General features: G+C 59.7%; 1 protein-coding gene across 6 annotated transcripts in view; it reads left to right on the top strand.

Annotated features, from left to right (window-relative positions):
- The window catches only part of LOC309601871 (2-oxoglutarate dehydrogenase complex component E1), a 35,865-nt gene extending 19,292 nt beyond the window's left edge, over window positions 1-16,573 (top strand). For 3 of the 6 annotated variants that reach the window (XM_082335096.1, XM_082335098.1, XM_082335097.1), the window contains 20 exons: window positions 1,675-1,719; window positions 4,004-4,119; window positions 5,318-5,472; window positions 5,917-6,063; window positions 6,560-6,650; window positions 7,627-7,806; window positions 9,706-9,834; window positions 10,349-10,528; window positions 10,892-11,044; window positions 11,746-11,848; window positions 12,067-12,195; window positions 13,096-13,246; window positions 13,342-13,469; window positions 13,555-13,733; window positions 13,897-13,968; window positions 14,455-14,577; window positions 15,149-15,221; window positions 15,822-15,985; window positions 16,077-16,231; window positions 16,318-16,573. In XM_082335096.1, coding sequence (XP_082191222.1) covers window positions 1,675-1,719; window positions 4,004-4,119; window positions 5,318-5,472; window positions 5,917-6,063; window positions 6,560-6,650; window positions 7,627-7,806; window positions 9,706-9,834; window positions 10,349-10,528; window positions 10,892-11,044; window positions 11,746-11,848; window positions 12,067-12,195; window positions 13,096-13,246; window positions 13,342-13,469; window positions 13,555-13,733; window positions 13,897-13,968; window positions 14,455-14,577; window positions 15,149-15,221; window positions 15,822-15,985; window positions 16,077-16,231; window positions 16,318-16,438 — 2,594 coding nt within the window. In that variant the 3' untranslated portion in view covers window positions 16,439-16,573. The remainder of the gene's footprint in view (window positions 1-1,674; window positions 1,720-4,003; window positions 4,120-5,317; window positions 5,473-5,916; window positions 6,064-6,559; window positions 6,651-7,626; window positions 7,807-9,705; window positions 9,835-10,348; window positions 10,529-10,891; window positions 11,045-11,745; window positions 11,849-12,066; window positions 12,196-13,095; window positions 13,247-13,341; window positions 13,470-13,554; window positions 13,734-13,896; window positions 13,969-14,454; window positions 14,578-15,148; window positions 15,222-15,821; window positions 15,986-16,076; window positions 16,232-16,317) is intronic. The other 3 variants (XM_082335099.1, XM_082335100.1, XM_082335101.1) reach the window with 2 other exon arrangements.
- Window positions 16,574-17,022: the final 449 nt, after the last annotated feature.

Below are 17,022 nucleotides of genomic sequence, written 5' to 3'. Positions count from 1 at the left end.
TCGATCTTAAAATACAACTTGGCAAGGACAACTTGCAAACAGCGATCAGCAAGAGGGGAGGAGAGCAGCGCTGGTGCGGAGCGTGGGCAGAGCTCCGGCCGAGCCTAAGATCGGGTGTCGCCTGCTTGTGGCACAGAAAGCCAATTTCTAAGCAGATCCTGCTGGCTTTTTTTTGCTTTGAAAGAGTGTTTCTTAACACTTGACAGAGCAGTTAATAACAGGAGTGGTTTTGAAACTTGGAAACAATCTTGTTTCCTCTTTCTGAGCAGTGAAATCCTTAAAGGTCAGCTTTTGTGGTGCAAGCTCTGCTGCCAACAGCTTAAACCATGGCCGGGCAGTGCTGTAATTCAAAGGAGTTGCATGGTTAATCTTGGAAATTGATCTTTCTTCTCAATTGCCTTTTGTTTAGCAACTGGTTTGTGTCTGGTTTGGAAGCTCTCTTTGGATTAAGCAGTGTGAGCTTTGGAGAAAACGCAAGGGGGAGAAAGCCCGCCTGGGGGTCCTCGCTGTGATGAGTGGTGGGGCTGGAGCCACCAAATTCCTCTTTCTTTTGTCTTTTCTTTTTAAAAACCAAAATAATTTCATCCTGGTCTTCTGCTGGAGCTGATCTGGCATGGTAAGTGGTGTAAAACAAGGGCAAGATGACTGCAGGAACTTGATGTGACCTGTCCAAGGAAATAACGCCTTAGCACACTGAAATCCAGGGGTGCGTGGACGGCGGTGTGTGTCTGAGTGTCCAGCTGTCTGTCTGTCTGTCTCTCCGTGGGAGCCAGGCGAGCCCCTGTGGGGGGATGGGCTGGGAGTGCTGCCACCTCCCCTTTCCCCAGTTTGAGACCTTGCTAACCAAACTTCTCACCTAAACGTAAGCTTTTCCCCCGCTGACCAAAAAGAGAAGTGTTTCCAAAGCCTTTCTTGTAGCCCAGGTGAGACTGAGGCACTCGGGTCACCTAACCTAGCTGGGGAGCGCGGCTCCGGTGGCACAGGCTGCCGGCGCCCGGCAGCCCTGCCTGCACCCGGGACGGCGTCCCGATGCTCCCGCCTGCGCCGAGCATGCTCAAGAAACGATGGCGTTGTGCGTGCCTGCCTCACCGTTGGTCTTCCTCGTTAACGGCCTCGTTAGCACCCCGATCACCCCCCTGCCTGTGCGTAGGCAGCAGCGGTGCCTCCTTGGGGGTGACCTTGAAATCCTCCTGGTAGCAACAAGCAGAGCAAATCCCTCTGGGAGCAGATGTGGGTGGGAGGCAGCTCCCTGCTCTGCAGAGGATAACGCTCCCCTTGATGCAGCTTGACGGGAGGATGCCTTTGGTCGCAGCGGGTGAAGGCGCCGTGCCCGGGCGGTCTCCCTTCCCCGCCCGGGGTGTGCACGCGAGAGGCCGCCTCAAACCATGCAGCTCAACTGCTCCCCAGTGTCTGATGCCCCCCCGTTCCCCTCCCTGCTCCTCCCTCCTCTCGCCAGACTTTCCACCGGGATTTCTCTTCTGCCTAGTGCATAGTCATCCTCCATCCCAACCCTTTTGCCTCTGATGGTTTTTGACTGTATTTTAAATACTGTATTTTTTTGACTTGTGCTTTCCATGACTAGTTTTCACGGTTCCAGGTTTTTTTTTTTTTACTAACTTTGACTGCGTCTCTCTATCTTCTCCCTTTCTGCACCCCTTTCCCTGCCCACCCCAGATCTCGCAGTGTTCAAGGAGCGGCTGAGAGTGTTAACAGTAGGAGGTATGCAACTAATGAGCCTTTAACCCTCTGGAGTGCAGGACTCTCTTTGAATAGGTTATTCTGGGCATGAACCAAGCCGGTAAAGCGGTCCCCTCCCGTCTCACACCACTCTTGAGTTCTGTAACATGTTTATTTTTCATTTGTCCCACTGAAAGTCTCAATGTAGGTGCTTTGTTAGTGATGCTTCACCTGTAGAGATCCCCAATTTAGAGCCTCGCTGGCCTTTTCCATACTGTGTGTTTGCATGCCTAGCTTGCTAGAGTACATGTTTTGTTGTGAACGTTAATTTTACGAGGCCTCAATCTCCTTGATTGGTTTGAGTCTCCTAAAAATCCAAGCTTTCTTCTCCTGACTGCCCTGGTTTTGTCCCAGTGAAAATTTGGCAGCTCATCCCTAGCCTTCCCCCCGTCTGATGGTATTGCTGCCTATAAATACTCAGCACTGTCAAAAAAGCTGGCAGGTTGCAGCAAAGCAGAAGCAGAGATGCTTAGCGCCCTGAAAACTCCTTGTAAAATCTGATACCCTTCAAAGTCTGCCCGAGTCTTCAAATTGGCATGGCAGAGTGAGCCAAAGCCCTGTGCCGCGGGGCTGGGAGCGACAGCAAATTACTGAGGCTTCCCTGGAACCTCCAACCAGCAGCTTATCTGGGATGCTCCGTACTAATGCCGCCTCTCTCCAGGACTTCTGTTTGGATAGGAACCACAGAGAAGTCCTGGAGACGCGGGGCCAGAGCCTCAGCTCCTGCCAGGGTTAAGTGCTCCCAGGCACGGCTCTGGTGGATCTGGCTTAGTTCCTTCCCCTGGGACTAGCAGTGTCCAGGAGGTGATGTGGGCAGAGGAGGGGATGGATGGAAAACCTCGGCGCCAGGCTTGCTGTGGGTGTGCCCTGCCTCCAGCAAGTGCCGTGTCCTCGAGGCGGCACAGGGATGAGCCCAGCCCCGTCTCCAGCTCATCCTCCATTCCTGACCAGAGAGCGAGGGATAGACTCTTTTAAGATTAAGTTCAAGGAGGGCCAGCTCTGGAGGGGCCAATTTTTGCCTCACTTTGCCTGGAGAAAGGTGGGTTACGCTGCCCTTGGGGGTGGCATCCCCCGTACCCTCCCAAAGAAACCCCAGCTGAGGTGTCGGGCTGTCTTGGAGGGAGGTGGGAGGAGCGGGGGTAACTCTGCCTCCTCTGCGGCTCCTGCCCTGGGTTAGAAAACACCCTGAAACCTGGCCCTGTTGGGAGCGGGCAGCTCCCCTCCTCTGCCCCCCTTCCAGCCAAGCTCCTGCTCCGAAAGGGCCTTGGGACTCCCCAGTCCCCTTCCCGCCTCTGCTTCTGCCTTGCTGCATCGGTTCAGCGAGTTCATTGTGCCTCAGTTTCCCCAAAGACAGCCGTGAGCTTCAGTGGGCGCGGAGGCACCTCCGATGGGTTTGGGGTCCCGCGGAGCTGCTGCGGGCCCTGGCAGGGGCTGTAACAGCAGCAGGCGGCGGCGGGGCTCATCTGCGGCTCTAAAACCCGACGTTCGGCCCCGAGCCCTGCTCGGCACCGTCTCCCGGCGCACCCAGCTCCCCGCAGCCCCGCGTGCCGTAAGTAGGAGCCGCCTACGAACCACGAGGTGCCAGCACCAAAAAGGAGGGGGTTTGCTGGGCAGAGCTAGGCTAAAGCCCTAATTAAAAGGCTGTTAATTGGGTGAGGGGGTATCTGGGCAGCAAAACCCCCGAGGGGCTGGCTGGCTGCCCCGCTCCCGGGCTGAGCTATTCAGGAGAGTCCGTCGCAGAGCCCTGATGCCATTTTCTCTCTCTTGCTTCTCTTTCTCTCCCTCTTTGGGGTTTGTCTGTTTTAACCGTTTCCTTTTCCGCCTTGACTCTTCATTTTTAATTCCCGCCGTGTGGCGACACCTCCGTTGTGCTCGGTGACTCCTCAATCCCTCTGTTTCTTTTCTCTCCCCTCTGTTACAATTTGTGGTGTATTTTTTGCGTTCTTGGGGCTACAAACTTCCTGACTTTCACACTGGATTTTAATTACCGATTTACATACATATATATTGCTTTGTGTTTCGTTTCCTGCGTTACCTTTTGTAATAACCATGTTGTTCTGTGCTTAATGTCTTTTTGTTTAATTACGGCTTGTTTTTTATCCATATAAACCTCCTTCATGCTTATTTTTGGTTTTATGCTGCTTTTTTTTGTCCCTTCCCCACCTCTCCCAAACGCACCTGGTCCCTGCGTGCCGGTGTCCCCCTGTTCCCCTTCCTTCCTTCTCTCTCTTGCTTTTGCTTGTCCCACCCATGAAAAATCCTGCAGGCTTTTACGGGCTGGATGAATCTGACCTCGACAAGGTCTTCCACTTGCCCACTACCACTTTCATCGGTGGAAATGAATCGGCTCTTCCGCTCCGGGAAATCATCCGGCGGCTGGAGGTGAGGAGGGCAGGGAGGGCTGTCTGAGACCTGTTTGCAGCCCGGGGCAGGGGCAGAGCAGTTGCTTTTTGGAGGTCCTGGGCCCTGCTGCTGCCCGCAGCCTGGGCCAACCTGCAGATTTTAAGCTTTTCAGGTTGGGAGCTGCTCCTCGGCGCTTGCCCCACTCATAGCAGCAGTGTTACCTGGTCATCTCTGATCGCCTCCAGCTTCACGCTGCTTTGGGGCAACACATTTGGTCTGCCCAGGGTGGAGCAGACCCCTGGCAACTAAATACTGCATTTTTGGAAACCTCTCCAGCTACATTTTCCAGTTTAAAGCAGCAAACGGTGCTGGGAGAGCACAGGAGCAGGCTGGAGGCAGGCGGTACCCAGCTCTGTGTGCTGCAGCAGCGCTGCTGCCCTGCGTGGTGGCCCCTTGGAGGGTCCCGGTACAGGAGCAGCTCCAGCCTGGGGCTTCCAGCTCTTGCAGCCGGTTCCCCTTTGCTGCCAAATTTCATACCTGGCCCTGCCCGGTCTGAGAGCGCAGACGGTTCCCAGGCGAGCTGCAGGCTTGCTCAGATGGTCTCTGCTGAGACAGGTTGACCTTGGGAGAAGCAAAGCTGCGTCAACATCTTGGATAAGCTGCAAGAACGGGCTCCTTATTTTTGGGGGAGGTTGTTTTGCTGATTTTCTCCCTGCCATACGAAGTGGGGTTGTGTACCTGGTCACAGCTGATGTCAGTGAGAGGGAAAATCTCACCTCTGAGGTGGATGTAAAGGACTCAAGGGTCTGATCCTGGGCCCCTTGGGGAAAGGGAATTAAACATTTTGATGTTGGGTCGTGTGCAGGGTCCGTGCTGCCCCGCAGCATCCCAGGACGTCCCCTGCAGCGTCCCCTTTCCCGGGAAGACAGCTCAAACCAGGCTCCCAAAATGGGGCTGGCGTGGTGCTGGCTGCCGGGCACTGCTCACGGGTCCCCCCAGGCTGGCGTCGCAGGCAGCGCTTGCCGGTGTTGGGCGGCGCGGCTGCCAGGCAGGAGGGTTTGTGTCTCCGCTGGTGCAGGAGGGCTCTTTGTCCTGCTGAAAGGTTAAAGTGGGGAACGAAAGAGTCCCTGGCCCCGTGGGCCGATACGATGCCGCACATGGCTGTCTTTGGCTGGGGGTGAGGAGGTGTTAAAGCCCTGACCGTTGTCTCACGGCCCTTCTTCTCCTGTCGGGGCAGATGGCGTACTGCCAGCACATCGGCGTGGAGTTCATGTTTATCAACGACCTGGAGCAGTGCCAGTGGATCCGGCAGAAGTTTGAGACCCCAGGCATCATGCAGTTCACCAATGAAGAGAAACGCACGCTGCTGGCCAGGCTGGTCCGCTCTACCAGGTACCCTGGGGGGGGTCTTCACCTTCTCCTTATCTTCCCTTGCTGCCCGGGGTGGTTTGCTCTCAGCCGGAGTGACGCAGTCACCGCCTGAGTCACATCTTGACATCATATCTGTCGTGGTTGGTTTAATCAGCAGGGTGACGCCAGTGAGCTGCCAGGCTGGCAGGCTCAGGTGCTGGCAAAGAGCCCGAAAACATGGATGATCCTGAAAGGAAAGGTCTAAAAATAAGGTTTAAGTGCAGCACGGTGTTGGCGTGGGGGAGCAGCCAGCCGGGCTCTGCAGGAGGAGACCAGGGTGACAGGGAAGGCTGTCGGGCTGCTGCGTGATGCTTCCTTAAGCATCACTGGGTGCTGTGGCTCCCTCGGCGCGCTCCCCATCCTGTCTCTGGTTTCTGCCCTCAGCTGTAGCCCTGGCACCGATCCCTCTCTCCCTTTGCCTTCCAGGTTTGAGGAGTTCCTCCATCGGAAATGGTCTTCGGAGAAGCGTTTCGGTCTGGAGGGCTGCGAAGTGCTGATCCCAGCCTTAAAGACGATTATTGATAAGTCGAGTGAGAAGGGAGTGGATTACGTTATCATGGGGATGCCCCACAGGTAACCCTGCCTCTTTCCACGGCCTTGCTTGGGGTGCGGAGGAGGGGGATGCTGCCAGTGTTCTGTACTGGAGGGCACACTGGTTTCTGCTGTCACCTAACTGGTCTTGGCTGGTGGTGAACCTTAACCGGAGAGCTCCGGCCTTGGCTGCTTTCTGCTCATTGCAGTGTCTTCAGCTTCAGCTCGTTTGTAAATTCATCTGGAGAGGGGTGGTGGCTCGAGCGGCAGAGCTCAAATCCCAGAGCAGGACTCGGCCTGCCCGCTCTGGGGCAGCTGTCGGGATGTGGTGGCAGCCAGTCCATCCCTGTGCTGAGGGGTCTGCAGCCTCCGTCTCGGGTGAAACCGCAGAGCCGCCTCCCCAGTTGACCCTACAGCCGTCGCCGGAGGTGTGGGGTTGTTGTGTTGCCTCTGCATGACGGCGGGGGTGGCAGGTCACCGTTGGCACTCAATGCCAGGCTGGCGCTGCTGGTTGCCAACAATGGTCTTGCTTTTGCAGGGGACGCCTGAATGTTCTCGCCAACGTGATCAGGAAAGAGCTGGAACAGATCTTCTGCCAGTTCGACTCCAAGCTGGAGGCTGCTGATGAGGTGAGTCTCCTCTGCCATAGCAGGTTGCTGTCACCTGTTCCCATGTGGTCCCCAAAGGCTCTGGCCATACACTGTGAGTTGGATTGTGCCACCACTCGTGGTGTCACTCGGTGGTGTCAGCATCACGAGGATTTCCACATTGCACGCACACTCGTGTGACTGAAGCCTTTGTGTCGGTGCCAGTGCCGGTCTGTCCTTGCCTGTCCTGGGGGTGACGTGTGCCCTGGCCGCTGTCGGTGTCTCCAGCGCAGGCTGGGTGGTCAGCGGCTCTCCATGGGCGTAAAGCAGCCTTGGGGTGAACGGCGAGGTGAGGGGAAGGCAGCGAGGAGCAGAGGTTGGCTTGGACCCTTGCAGCAGCCCCTGGGCCCCATATGGGGCCCTAAAGCAGCTCCAAAAGCCCCGAGGCTCGAATCGCTTGTGCCGCAGGCTCTGTCGCTGTGATGCAGTCGTGCTTCAAAGCTTGCAGCATCATAAGCCGGGATGATTTGGCTTTCGGAAAGCTGGGCTGGGCTGGCTTTATCCTGCCGTGCCCTTCAGATGGGGTTTCGAGGTGAGAAAGTGGCAGCCTGGGGTGTCGAGGTGCCCCAACGGGGACCTGCAGGGAACGGTGCCAGGGATGGCTGTGCTGTGGCAGTGTGAGCAGAGCTTGGGTGAGCGTTATCTCAGCTGCTTTCCAGTGTCTTTCCCAAACTCACCCCACTTGCTTCTTCCCCTGCACCTACAACCTTACCTAGATGGGCTCGATGTGTGTCTGAGGTTTGTTGGCAGTTTGGCACCTGGAACAGGCTGCTTTTTCTTTGCTGAATGCCAGCTCAGCTCCTAAGTGAGTGACGGCTGCTTTCTGCCAGCGCCTCCAGAAAATGCCCCCTTTTTCCAGCCCCTGGGGTCAGCACCGCCCTGCCTCATGTCTCCTTCCATGCCCCAAAAGCCGCTTACATTCCTGGGGGTGACTCTCCTCTCCTCTCCCCTCCGTCAGGGCTCCGGTGACGTTAAGTACCACCTGGGAATGTACCACCGGCGGATTAACCGCGTCACCGACAGGAACATCACCCTTTCCTTGGTGGCAAATCCTTCTCACCTGGAAGCAGCAGATCCCGTTGTTCAAGGCAAGACTAAAGCAGAGCAGTTTTACTGCGGGGACACGGAAGGGAAGAAGGTGAGTGGTGCTGAGATGCCTGCAGTGACATGGCCTGGGCTGGACAGGGTTTCCTAGAATCGTAGAATAGAATCATAAAATCGTTTAGATTGGAAAAGACCCATAAGATCATCAAGTCCAACCGTTAACCCAGCACTGCCAAGTCCACCACTAAACCATGTCCCCAAGCACCACATCTCCCTGTCTTTTAAATACCTCCAGGGATGGGGACTCAGCCCCTGCCCCGGGCAGCCTGTGCCAGGGCCTGACAGCCCTTTCGGTGAAGAAGTTTTTCCTAATATCCAACCTAAACCTGTCCTGGCGCAGCTTGAGGCCGTTCCCTCTCATCCTATTCCAGCTCCCCCAGCCACTCCTCCCCAGCCTTGTGCTCCAGCCCCTGCCCCAGCCTCGCTGCCCTGCTCTGGCCACGCTCCAGCCCCTCCATGGCCTTCATGGGGTGAGGGCCCCAACACTGAACACAGGATTCAAGGGGCGGCCTCACCAGTGCCCAGCACAGGGGGACGATCCCTGCCCTGCTCCTGCTGGCCACACCGTTCCTGACACAAGCCAGGATGCCACTGGCCCTCTTGGCCACCTGGGCACACTGCTGGCTCGTGTCCAGCGGCTGTCGACCAGCACCCCCAGGCCCTTTCCCGCCGGGCAGCTCCCAGCCGCTCCTCCCCACGCCTGCAGCGGTGCCTGGGGTGGTTGTGCCCCAAGTGCAGGAACCAGCCCTGAGCCTTGTTGAACCTGGGCCCATTGATCCAACCTGTCCAGATCACTCTGCAGAGCCTTCCTACCCTCCAGCAGATCAACACTCCCACCCAACTTGGTGTCCTCTGCAAACTGACTGAGGGTAACCCAGTAAAAACTTACTGAGGGCAAACCCAGCTGGTTTTTGTTTGCTGTGCCCCTTCCCCTGCCATCACCCTGCTATCGCCCTGACTTTGCTCCCCCATCCTTCCCTGCCGTCTTTGGGGATAACTTTGGCAGGGGCTCGCCCACCCCAGGCTCCCATTGCCACTTCCTCTGTCTCTGAACGACTGGCTCAGCTGGGCTGCGGGGACCAGCAGATGCCCAAACCCGTGGTTGGAAAGCAGGGAAATGAGGGGTGCTCCTGAAAGCCAACCCAAGCATCACAGCTCGGGGGGCTCGGCAGGAGGAGCCTCAAGCTGAAGGATCTCAGTGTGACCAGGGATAACCATTCCTGGGGCTGGGAAAGCTGGAGCTGGCAGCAGGAGGCAGCTCTCGGCACCCGGGTGGGAGAGCAGGCGGGGAACAGGCTGCGGCAGGGGGTTTAGTTGCGGTCTGATTCATCGCAGACCTGTCTCCAACAGCAAGAAGTGGAAGGGTGAGATCAAAAGTGCTTCCCTTCCTCCTACTCCCCAAGGGCTGGATATAAATAGACAAACTCTGTCCTCGTCTGACAGGCGGCATCCTCAGCCAGCCCCCGGGTTTGATAGCAAAATAACGTCACCAAAGCCAGAGTGAGCTCCTGGCCCGGCTCCTGCCCAAAGGTCTTCTGGGGTGACAGCATGGGGGAAAGGGGCATTTTTCTCGTCTTCCCCCAGTTAGGAAAAGGCTCTGCTTTGGGACATGTGTGTTTGGGAATGGGACTTGCCTCTCAGCCACTGTGCACCGGGTGCCATCCCACTGCCCGATCGAGGCACCCCGAGCGTGCCGCCCTTGCTCGGGGGGAGAACTGCTGGCCACAGCCTTCTCCCCGGCGGTTGCGCCAGCCGTGGCCAGCTCCACTCCAATCCCCTGAGAAAGCATTGGATGCGTTGATGAGCTGCTCTGTGTCCTTTCTGGGACGCCAAAGGCTCACGGGGATGAGACTCGGGGCCCTTTCCTGGTGGCTGCCCCTGCGCGCCGTCCCCGCAGAGCCCCTGCTGACCGCTGTGGCTTCACGTCTCCCAGGTGATGTCCATCCTCCTGCACGGAGACGCCGCTTTCGCTGGGCAGGGCATCGTGTATGAGACATTCCACTTGAGCGACCTGCCCTCCTACACCACCCACGGCACTGTCCACGTCGTGGTGAACAACCAGGTGAGGAGCAAATCCCCTGCATCCACGGGGGTCCCTCGCAGACCAGCCTCTGCAGGCTCGGGTCTGGATGGTAGCTGGCAGCTGGCAGTAGCCATTTCCTAGCCAATGTTCCTGGCACGAGCTGTAATCCTGGGGTCAGCAGCGGGTACTTTATACCCAGCTGCTCAACAGTAGCAGCTTTGGAGTCCAGCCTGGCGCAGAGGTGGTGCAACCTGATGCTCGGCATGGGATTTCACGCGGGGCTGCTCCATTCTGCCCCCGCGTAAACCAGAGACATTTCACTGGGACCGGCCCATCCCTGCGAGTGCAGCGGGATGACGGCCCAGGCGCAGGGACCGGGACAGGCTGTGGTGCCTGGGGCGCAGGAGACGGGCGAGTTGTGCTACAGCTGAATGGTGCAGCCGTGGGGGAACCCCCAGCTCAGCCGCAGCAGCCAAGCTGCCCTCGAAGCTGCATGTGCCGCTTTACAAATCCTTACCACTGTGCTGGTCCTGTTCCCTCTCACCCGCTACAGATCGGCTTCACAACAGACCCCCGGATGGCCCGCTCCTCCCCATACCCGACCGATGTTGCCCGCGTAGTGAACGCGCCCATTTTCCACGTCAACGCAGACGACCCGGAGGCTGTTGTCTACGTGTGCAACGTGGCAGCGGAGTGGCGAAGCACCTTCCATAAGGATGTGGTGGTGGATTTGGTAAGAAACGTGGCACAAGGCTTTATCCTAAAGCTGTGGCTCTGCTGCAAGTGCTCGCCGATACTTCTCGGGGTGTATTTTCTGAAAGCTGAGGTTTCTCTTCAGGGCTTGTCTAGCCCTTTTGACGTGAGGGGAGGGAGGAGGTGGTGTAAAGCAACGGAACGAGGCTGTAATAGCATTTGGAGAGGCAACGCTGTCTCTGTATGGAGCCTGCCCTCGCCTCCCGCATTGGGGAGGAAACACTTGGGTCCCTCCTGGGCGGTTTCAGACCTTTCCTAGCACAGAGACCCAGGTACCTCCGACTGCTTTCGGAGCCGTGGGTTGCAAGCAGCTGCTTTCAAAGGCTCTTTCCCTTCTTGGCAGGTTTGTTACAGGCGCAACGGTCACAACGAGATGGACGAACCCATGTTCACACAACCCCTGATGTACAAGCAGATCCGGAAACAGAAGCCAGTGCTGCAGAAATACGCAGAGCTGCTGATTTCCCAGGGGGTAGTAAATCAGCCGGAGTATGAGGTACTGTCCCTTGGGGCCTGGGAGGAAAACTGCGAGCGGCATCTCTGGGGAAAACTACTTGTTTGGTTCAGACTTGGATGTGAACGATGTGCCGGGGCCTGTTTCTGCTTGTGCTTGTCACCTAAAGGTGGCAGAGCTGTGCTAGGGCTGGGCAAGTTCTGCAGACCTGGCAGCGACAGGGTTAGGAGCCAAGGCTCGTCCTTGGACTGTGCCAGCTCTGAACAGCACAGGAACATCCAGTTCAAGGATTGCCCTGTGATCAGCACAGCCCAGACCGCACGGCGCTGGACCGCTGCGGCATGGCTGGGACCCACGGGAGAGCTGGGCTCTGCAGCACTCGCGCTCGCTGTGGCCTGGGGGTATCTGGGGCAGGGCTCCTGCCCCGGTTCTGCCACCCTGGCAGCAAGCATGGCAGCAGCTCTGCCAGCTCCTCCTTGCCCCTGCACCACTTTGCAGCATCTTTAGGGTTGAACGGGAGTTGTCAGTTCGGATGGCAGCAGAGCTGTCTCTTGGGGGACGGGGGCCTCCAGCAGCAGCTCTGCTCTCTAAGGCTGAGCTGCGCAGCCCTGGGGCTCCCCTGCTGCGGGGACCTGCTGTGCCCTCCAGCACCCTTGCAAGCTTGCGCTGAGGCCCCCAGGCTCTGCACCCTTGTTTGGAGACCCCTCGCTAATGCTTTTCCCCCTCCTGGTTCTGCCTTTCAGGAGGAAATTGCCAAGTACGATAAGATCTGCGAGGAGGCCCATGCGAGATCCAAGGATGAAAAGATCTTGCACATCAAGCACTGGCTGGACTCACCCTGGCCTGGTAAGTCACTAGCAACATTTTGGAGGTCCTTAGCAAAGAGCCTGGCTTCTCTGGAGCCATGGCAGCTATTTTCTAGTAAACCACCCTGCTGGGGAGGTGAGGTGGTGCTCCCTGCTCCTTGCATCCCTGCCCTTGCTTGAGGGTGTCTGTGACCTGAGCTCTTCACACGGAGCTGGGCACGGCTCCCACAACGCAGCTGACTGCTCCTCCTCTTGCAGGTTTCTTCACTCTGGATGGCCAACCCCGGAGCATGACCTGCCCTTCCACTGGTCTGAATGAAGAGGACTTGACGCATATTGGTCAAGTGGCCAGCTCGGTGCCGGTGGAGGATTTCACTATCCATGGAGGTAGGAGCTTGCGGAAGCTATGCCAGACAGGGCGTTTGTTCCAGAGAAGATGTGGGATAGGGCTGGAAGGTGGCCTGGAAGGGAAGGGACCTGTTACAGTGCTTTGATATATGTGGCCAGCAGGGCGAGGAAGGGGATTCTCCCCCTCTACTCAGCTCTCCTGAGACCCCCCTGGAGCGCTGCGTCCAGCTCTGGGGTCCCCAGCACAGGAAAGACATGGACCTGTTGGAGCAGGTCCAGAGGAGGTCCAGGGCTGGAACAGCTCTGCTGAGAAGAAAGGCTGAGAGAGCTGGGGGTGTTCAGCCTGGAGAAGAGAAGGCTCCAGGGGGACCTTACAGTGGCTTTTCGGTATATAAAGGGGGCTTATGAGAAAGACAGAGAGAGACTTTTTACCAGGGCCCGTAGAGACAGGACAAGGGGTGAGGATTTTAAACTGAAAGAGGGTAGGGTTAGATTGCACATAAGGAGGGTGGTGAGACACTGGGCCAGGTTGCCCAGAGAAGCTGTGGATGCCCCATCCCTGGAAGCGTTCAAGGCCAGGTTGGACGGGGCTTTGAGCAACCTGATCCAGTGGAAGGTGTCCCTGCCCACGGCAGGGGGTTGGACTAGGTGACCTTTGAAGGTCCCTTCCAACTCAAACCGTTCTGTGGGTCTACGAGAATTAGTTCATGAGGGAGCTGTGGTTAAGGGAAGTGAACTGAGGAGTAGCTCTTCTTTGGAGCTGATCCTTCCCTGCAGTCCTCATTCCTCATCCCTGGTTCATGCCTCCAGCAGAGGTGGATTCGTTCCTCTGCCCCTGGGCATCTGCAGTCTGTCAGTCTGTGGGCAGGTTGTGGGACAAGCGTGGTGTTGCTGGAGCTCCCTCCCGCCCCAGCTACGAACCGGCTTCTGTCCCGGCAGGTTTGAGCCGTATTCTGAAAACCCGTGGGGAGATGGTGAAGAATCGGACAGTGGACTGGGCCCTGGCAGAGTACATGGCATTCGGCTCTCTGCTCAAAGAGGGCATCCACATCCGCCTGAGCGGCCAGGACGTTGAGAGGGGGACATTCAGGTAAAGCTGTGCTTTTGGTGGCCGTAAAGGCGATTCCAGCCTTTCCAGAAGGGATCTGAAGGGTGACGATGGAGTAACACTTTCTCTTCTTCCAGCCATCGCCACCACGTCCTGCACGATCAGAACGTGGACAAGAGGACCTGTATCCCCATGAACCACCTCTGGCCCAACCAGGCTCCTTACACCGTCTGCAACAGCTCTCTGTCGGAGTACGGCGTCCTCGGTGAGCAAGGAGGTCTGCGTCCGCCAGCTGGCGGGGTGAGGCTGCTCCGGGAGGATAACCCTCTCACTTCTCTCCCATCCCTCAGGATTCGAGCTGGGCTTCGCCATGGCAAGCCCCAATGCCCTGGTGCTTTGGGAAGCCCAATTCGGGGACTTCCACAACACCGCTCAGTGCATAATCGACCAGTTCATCTGTCCTGGGCAGGCCAAGTGGGTCCGGCAGAACGGCATCGTCCTGCTGCTTCCCCACGGCATGGAGGGCATGGTAAGGACCCCCCCAGCTCGCGGGCACCCAGGGGTGCACCAGAAGCAGAGCCAAGGGCAGCGGTGGCAGGTAGCACTGCTCCTGGCATGGCTGTGCCCGGCATCAGCTTCTTGCACCAGCCTTGCCCCCACCCCTCACTCTCGTCCCTGCTTGGTCCCCGCAGGGTCCCGAGCACTCCTCCGCCCGCCCAGAACGATTCTTGCAGATGTGCAATGATGATCCCGACGTCTTCCCCGTGAGTGGCGGCCGTGCTGAGCTCAGCCCGGCCCTCCTGTGTCCCGGATCCAACCGCTGCCTTGAAATAGGGAGGGGGGCAATAATGCTGGGTGGGCTCAGCGCAATGCTGCGGTTGGGGCGGGTGTCGCAGAGCCGGTAGCAGGAGGCGTGGGACGCCCTGGGCTCGTGCTGCAGCAGGGAGGGTTTGGGGAAGGGGCTGAACCTGGTGGCCAGGCTACATTGCCGCTGCCCCCAGGGCTGCTGCATGGCGTGAGGCAGAGGTGTCCCCAAAACGGCATGGGAGGGGGCTGCTGGCCACCCCTGTGGCCACCCGAAGGTGGGGGGCACAGACCCACAGCCTCTCCCAGGTCTCCGTGCGCTCTGGAGGGGGAGAGGAGGGAGGGAGGGAGGGCTGGGTGCCGCTCTTCTCCCCACTGCCAGAGCTGGGAGGCCAAGAGGCACCTTGTGTTTCTTGAAATCCCTCTCACTGCGCTTGCTGAGGCAGAAACTGGACGACTTCGATGTGCGCCAGCTCTATGACTGCAATTGGATCGTCGTGAACTGCTCCACTCCAGCCAACTTCTTCCACGTCCTCCGGCGCCAGATCCTCCTGCCCTTCCGCAAACCGGTCAGTGCCGGCAGCTCCACACCGGGCTCGGTGCCAAGGCAGGGCAGCCCCGTGTCCCTTCCAAGCCTGGGGATGGGACTCGGCGCGGGCTTGTTCTGGCACCTCGGCAGCAAACACTGGCACTTTGCCTCTGCCCGGGCCAAGGACCTCTTGGTGCTCGGGGTTGGTTTGGTACGCGTCGTGCTGCCGGCCAGCTCATGTGGGCTGGGGCGGCTGCAAGCCCTTCCTGCGCCCCACGGGGAGGTCAGAGATGTCGGGGCCGGCGGGCGTCGGTAAATAACCCGGTCCAGGCCCTTGCCTTCAGCTGCGGCTGTGGGGCAGGCAGGTCCCCGGCAGCACCTCAGGATCTTCCCTAGGGGAACCCAGACTGGGAAAGCCGGCACTGTCGGAAAGCGGTGCCTGACCTGGCCGAGTGTGGCATCCGAGCGAGGAGCAAACGTCTCGGGGCCACTCCTGCGCTCGGGCAGGGGAGGGCAGGCAGGACGGGCAGGTTGGCGCTCTGGCTTCTGCTTGCAGCGGGGTGTTTCTGGTGAGGCTGACCGCCTTGCTCTTCCTCTTCTCCCCCCTCCAGCTGATAATCTTCACTCCAAAGTCGCTGCTGCGCCACCCCGAAGCCCGTTCCAGCTTCGACGACATGCTGCCAGGTACGGGCAGGCGTCTGTTCCCACCCCGTGCTGCTCTGCGGGATGAAGGGTGAAGGGCAGGAGCCGGCCACCTCGGCTAAAGTCTGCCTGGCAGCAGCCTCCCCGTGCCTAAGAGCAGCTGAGCGAGGCTGATGCCGCCGGCATCGCAGGCAGCCTGTGCGGGAAGCTCTGCTCTGGCGCGGCAGGCGCGCTGCCTGCCTTCCCTCCCCGCTCCCCTCCAGCGCCAAGGCGGCGTGCTCGCCCCTGCCATGGCTGGAGTGTGCCGGCTGCGGCCATCTGCCCAGCAAATGGGAGCCACCCCTTGTTAGTGCCGAGTCTGGCACCCCGGGGGGACGTGACTCGGCTTTGCCGTGATGCTTCCTCCGTCGGCAGCCGTTTCCTGCCGGAATGGCGTGTCTGGGGTTTGGCAGCCCCAAGTCCCATAGAGCCGTGATGGTTTGTACTGGGAGCCGGACCCAGAACAGCTGGTCAGGCTCTGCCTCTCCGGTTTGCCTGCCCACTGGGGTCCCAGGAGGGGCGGGCAGGGGACGCGGGTGCAGGCAGCTGCTGGCGCAGTGCCCCGGGCTGCTGTGGGTGACGGTGCCATCCCTCTCCTGGCAGGCACCCACTTCCTCCGTGTCATCCCTGACGGCGGCCCCGCGGCCCAGAGCCCCGAGCAGGTGAAGCGGGTGCTGTTCTGCACCGGCAAGGTCTACTACGACCTGACCCGCGAGCGCAAGGCCCGGCAGATGGAGGCCGACGTGGCCATCACCAGGGTGGAGCAGGTGAGCAGGGTCCGGTTGCCTCGGAGCCCGCAGGCTGGGGGTGCCGTGGGCCCCATGACGCCACCGTGACACCACTGTGTGTCCCCTGCAGCTCTCCCCGTTCCCCTTCGACCTCCTCCAGCGGGAAGCCCAGAAGTACCCGGCCGCTGAGCTGGTGTGGTGCCAGGAGGAGCACAAAAACCAGGGCTACTACGACTACGTCAAACCCCGGCTCCGCACCACCATCAACCGTGCCAAGCCCGTCTGGTAGGGACTTGGGGGGGTGGCCGTGATGTTTGGGGGGGTTCGCGGGGGTGCGGACCCCCCCTCACCCCCTGCCTTCTCCCCCGCAGGTACGCGGGGCGGGAGCCGGCGGCTGCCCCTGCCACCGGCAACAAGAAAACCCACCTGACGGAGCTGCAGCGGCTCCTCGACACCGCCTTCAACCTCGACGCCTTCAAGGACCTGGCCTAAGCGCCAGCCCGGCGGCGGCAGCATGCTCCCGTCCGTCTGTCTGTCCATCTGTCTGTCCCTCGCTCGCCTCCCCCCTCCCTCCTTAACTACAGACCTTGTAAAACCCCATGCTGGCGCCTGGAGTCCTTGTCCGGCTCGCGCCGGGGCCGGCGTCGGTGCAGGCACCGCGGCGGGCGAGAGGGGCCGGGAGCTGCCCCCCCTCCCCATGCGGGTGAGACCCCCACCCCCCCCCCCGGCCCCCAGGAGGGGCTGCTCCGGTGCAGTGGCTCCAGCCACCTCCCAGTTCCTCCCAGTTCTTCCCAGTTCCTCCCAGTCCGGTGTCACACTTGCCCCAGCAGCTGCTGCCAGGCGTGAGATGGGGTGGCCACCGCCCCCCCAGAGCTGGGGCAGGGCCGGGGGTGCTGCCCCCCGCCCCGGAGCCCCCCCTGCTCCCCGGACGCCCCTGGGGCCGTTTGCCCGCCCCTGGGGAGGGCCGGGCCCCGCTGCCTCTGCCGGCGCCTCGGCGCTGGGCGCCCCGGCCTCCCGGGGGGGGTCCTGGGTGGGGCGACCCCCGGCCGGGGCTGCCGTTGGGGTCCCCGGTGAAC

Source organism: Platalea leucorodia (genome assembly GCF_965183815.1).
Source record: "Platalea leucorodia genome assembly, chromosome: W".
NCBI lineage: Eukaryota > Metazoa > Chordata > Aves > Pelecaniformes > Threskiornithidae > Platalea > Platalea leucorodia.
This window is presented reverse-complemented; position numbering and strand designations above follow the sequence as displayed.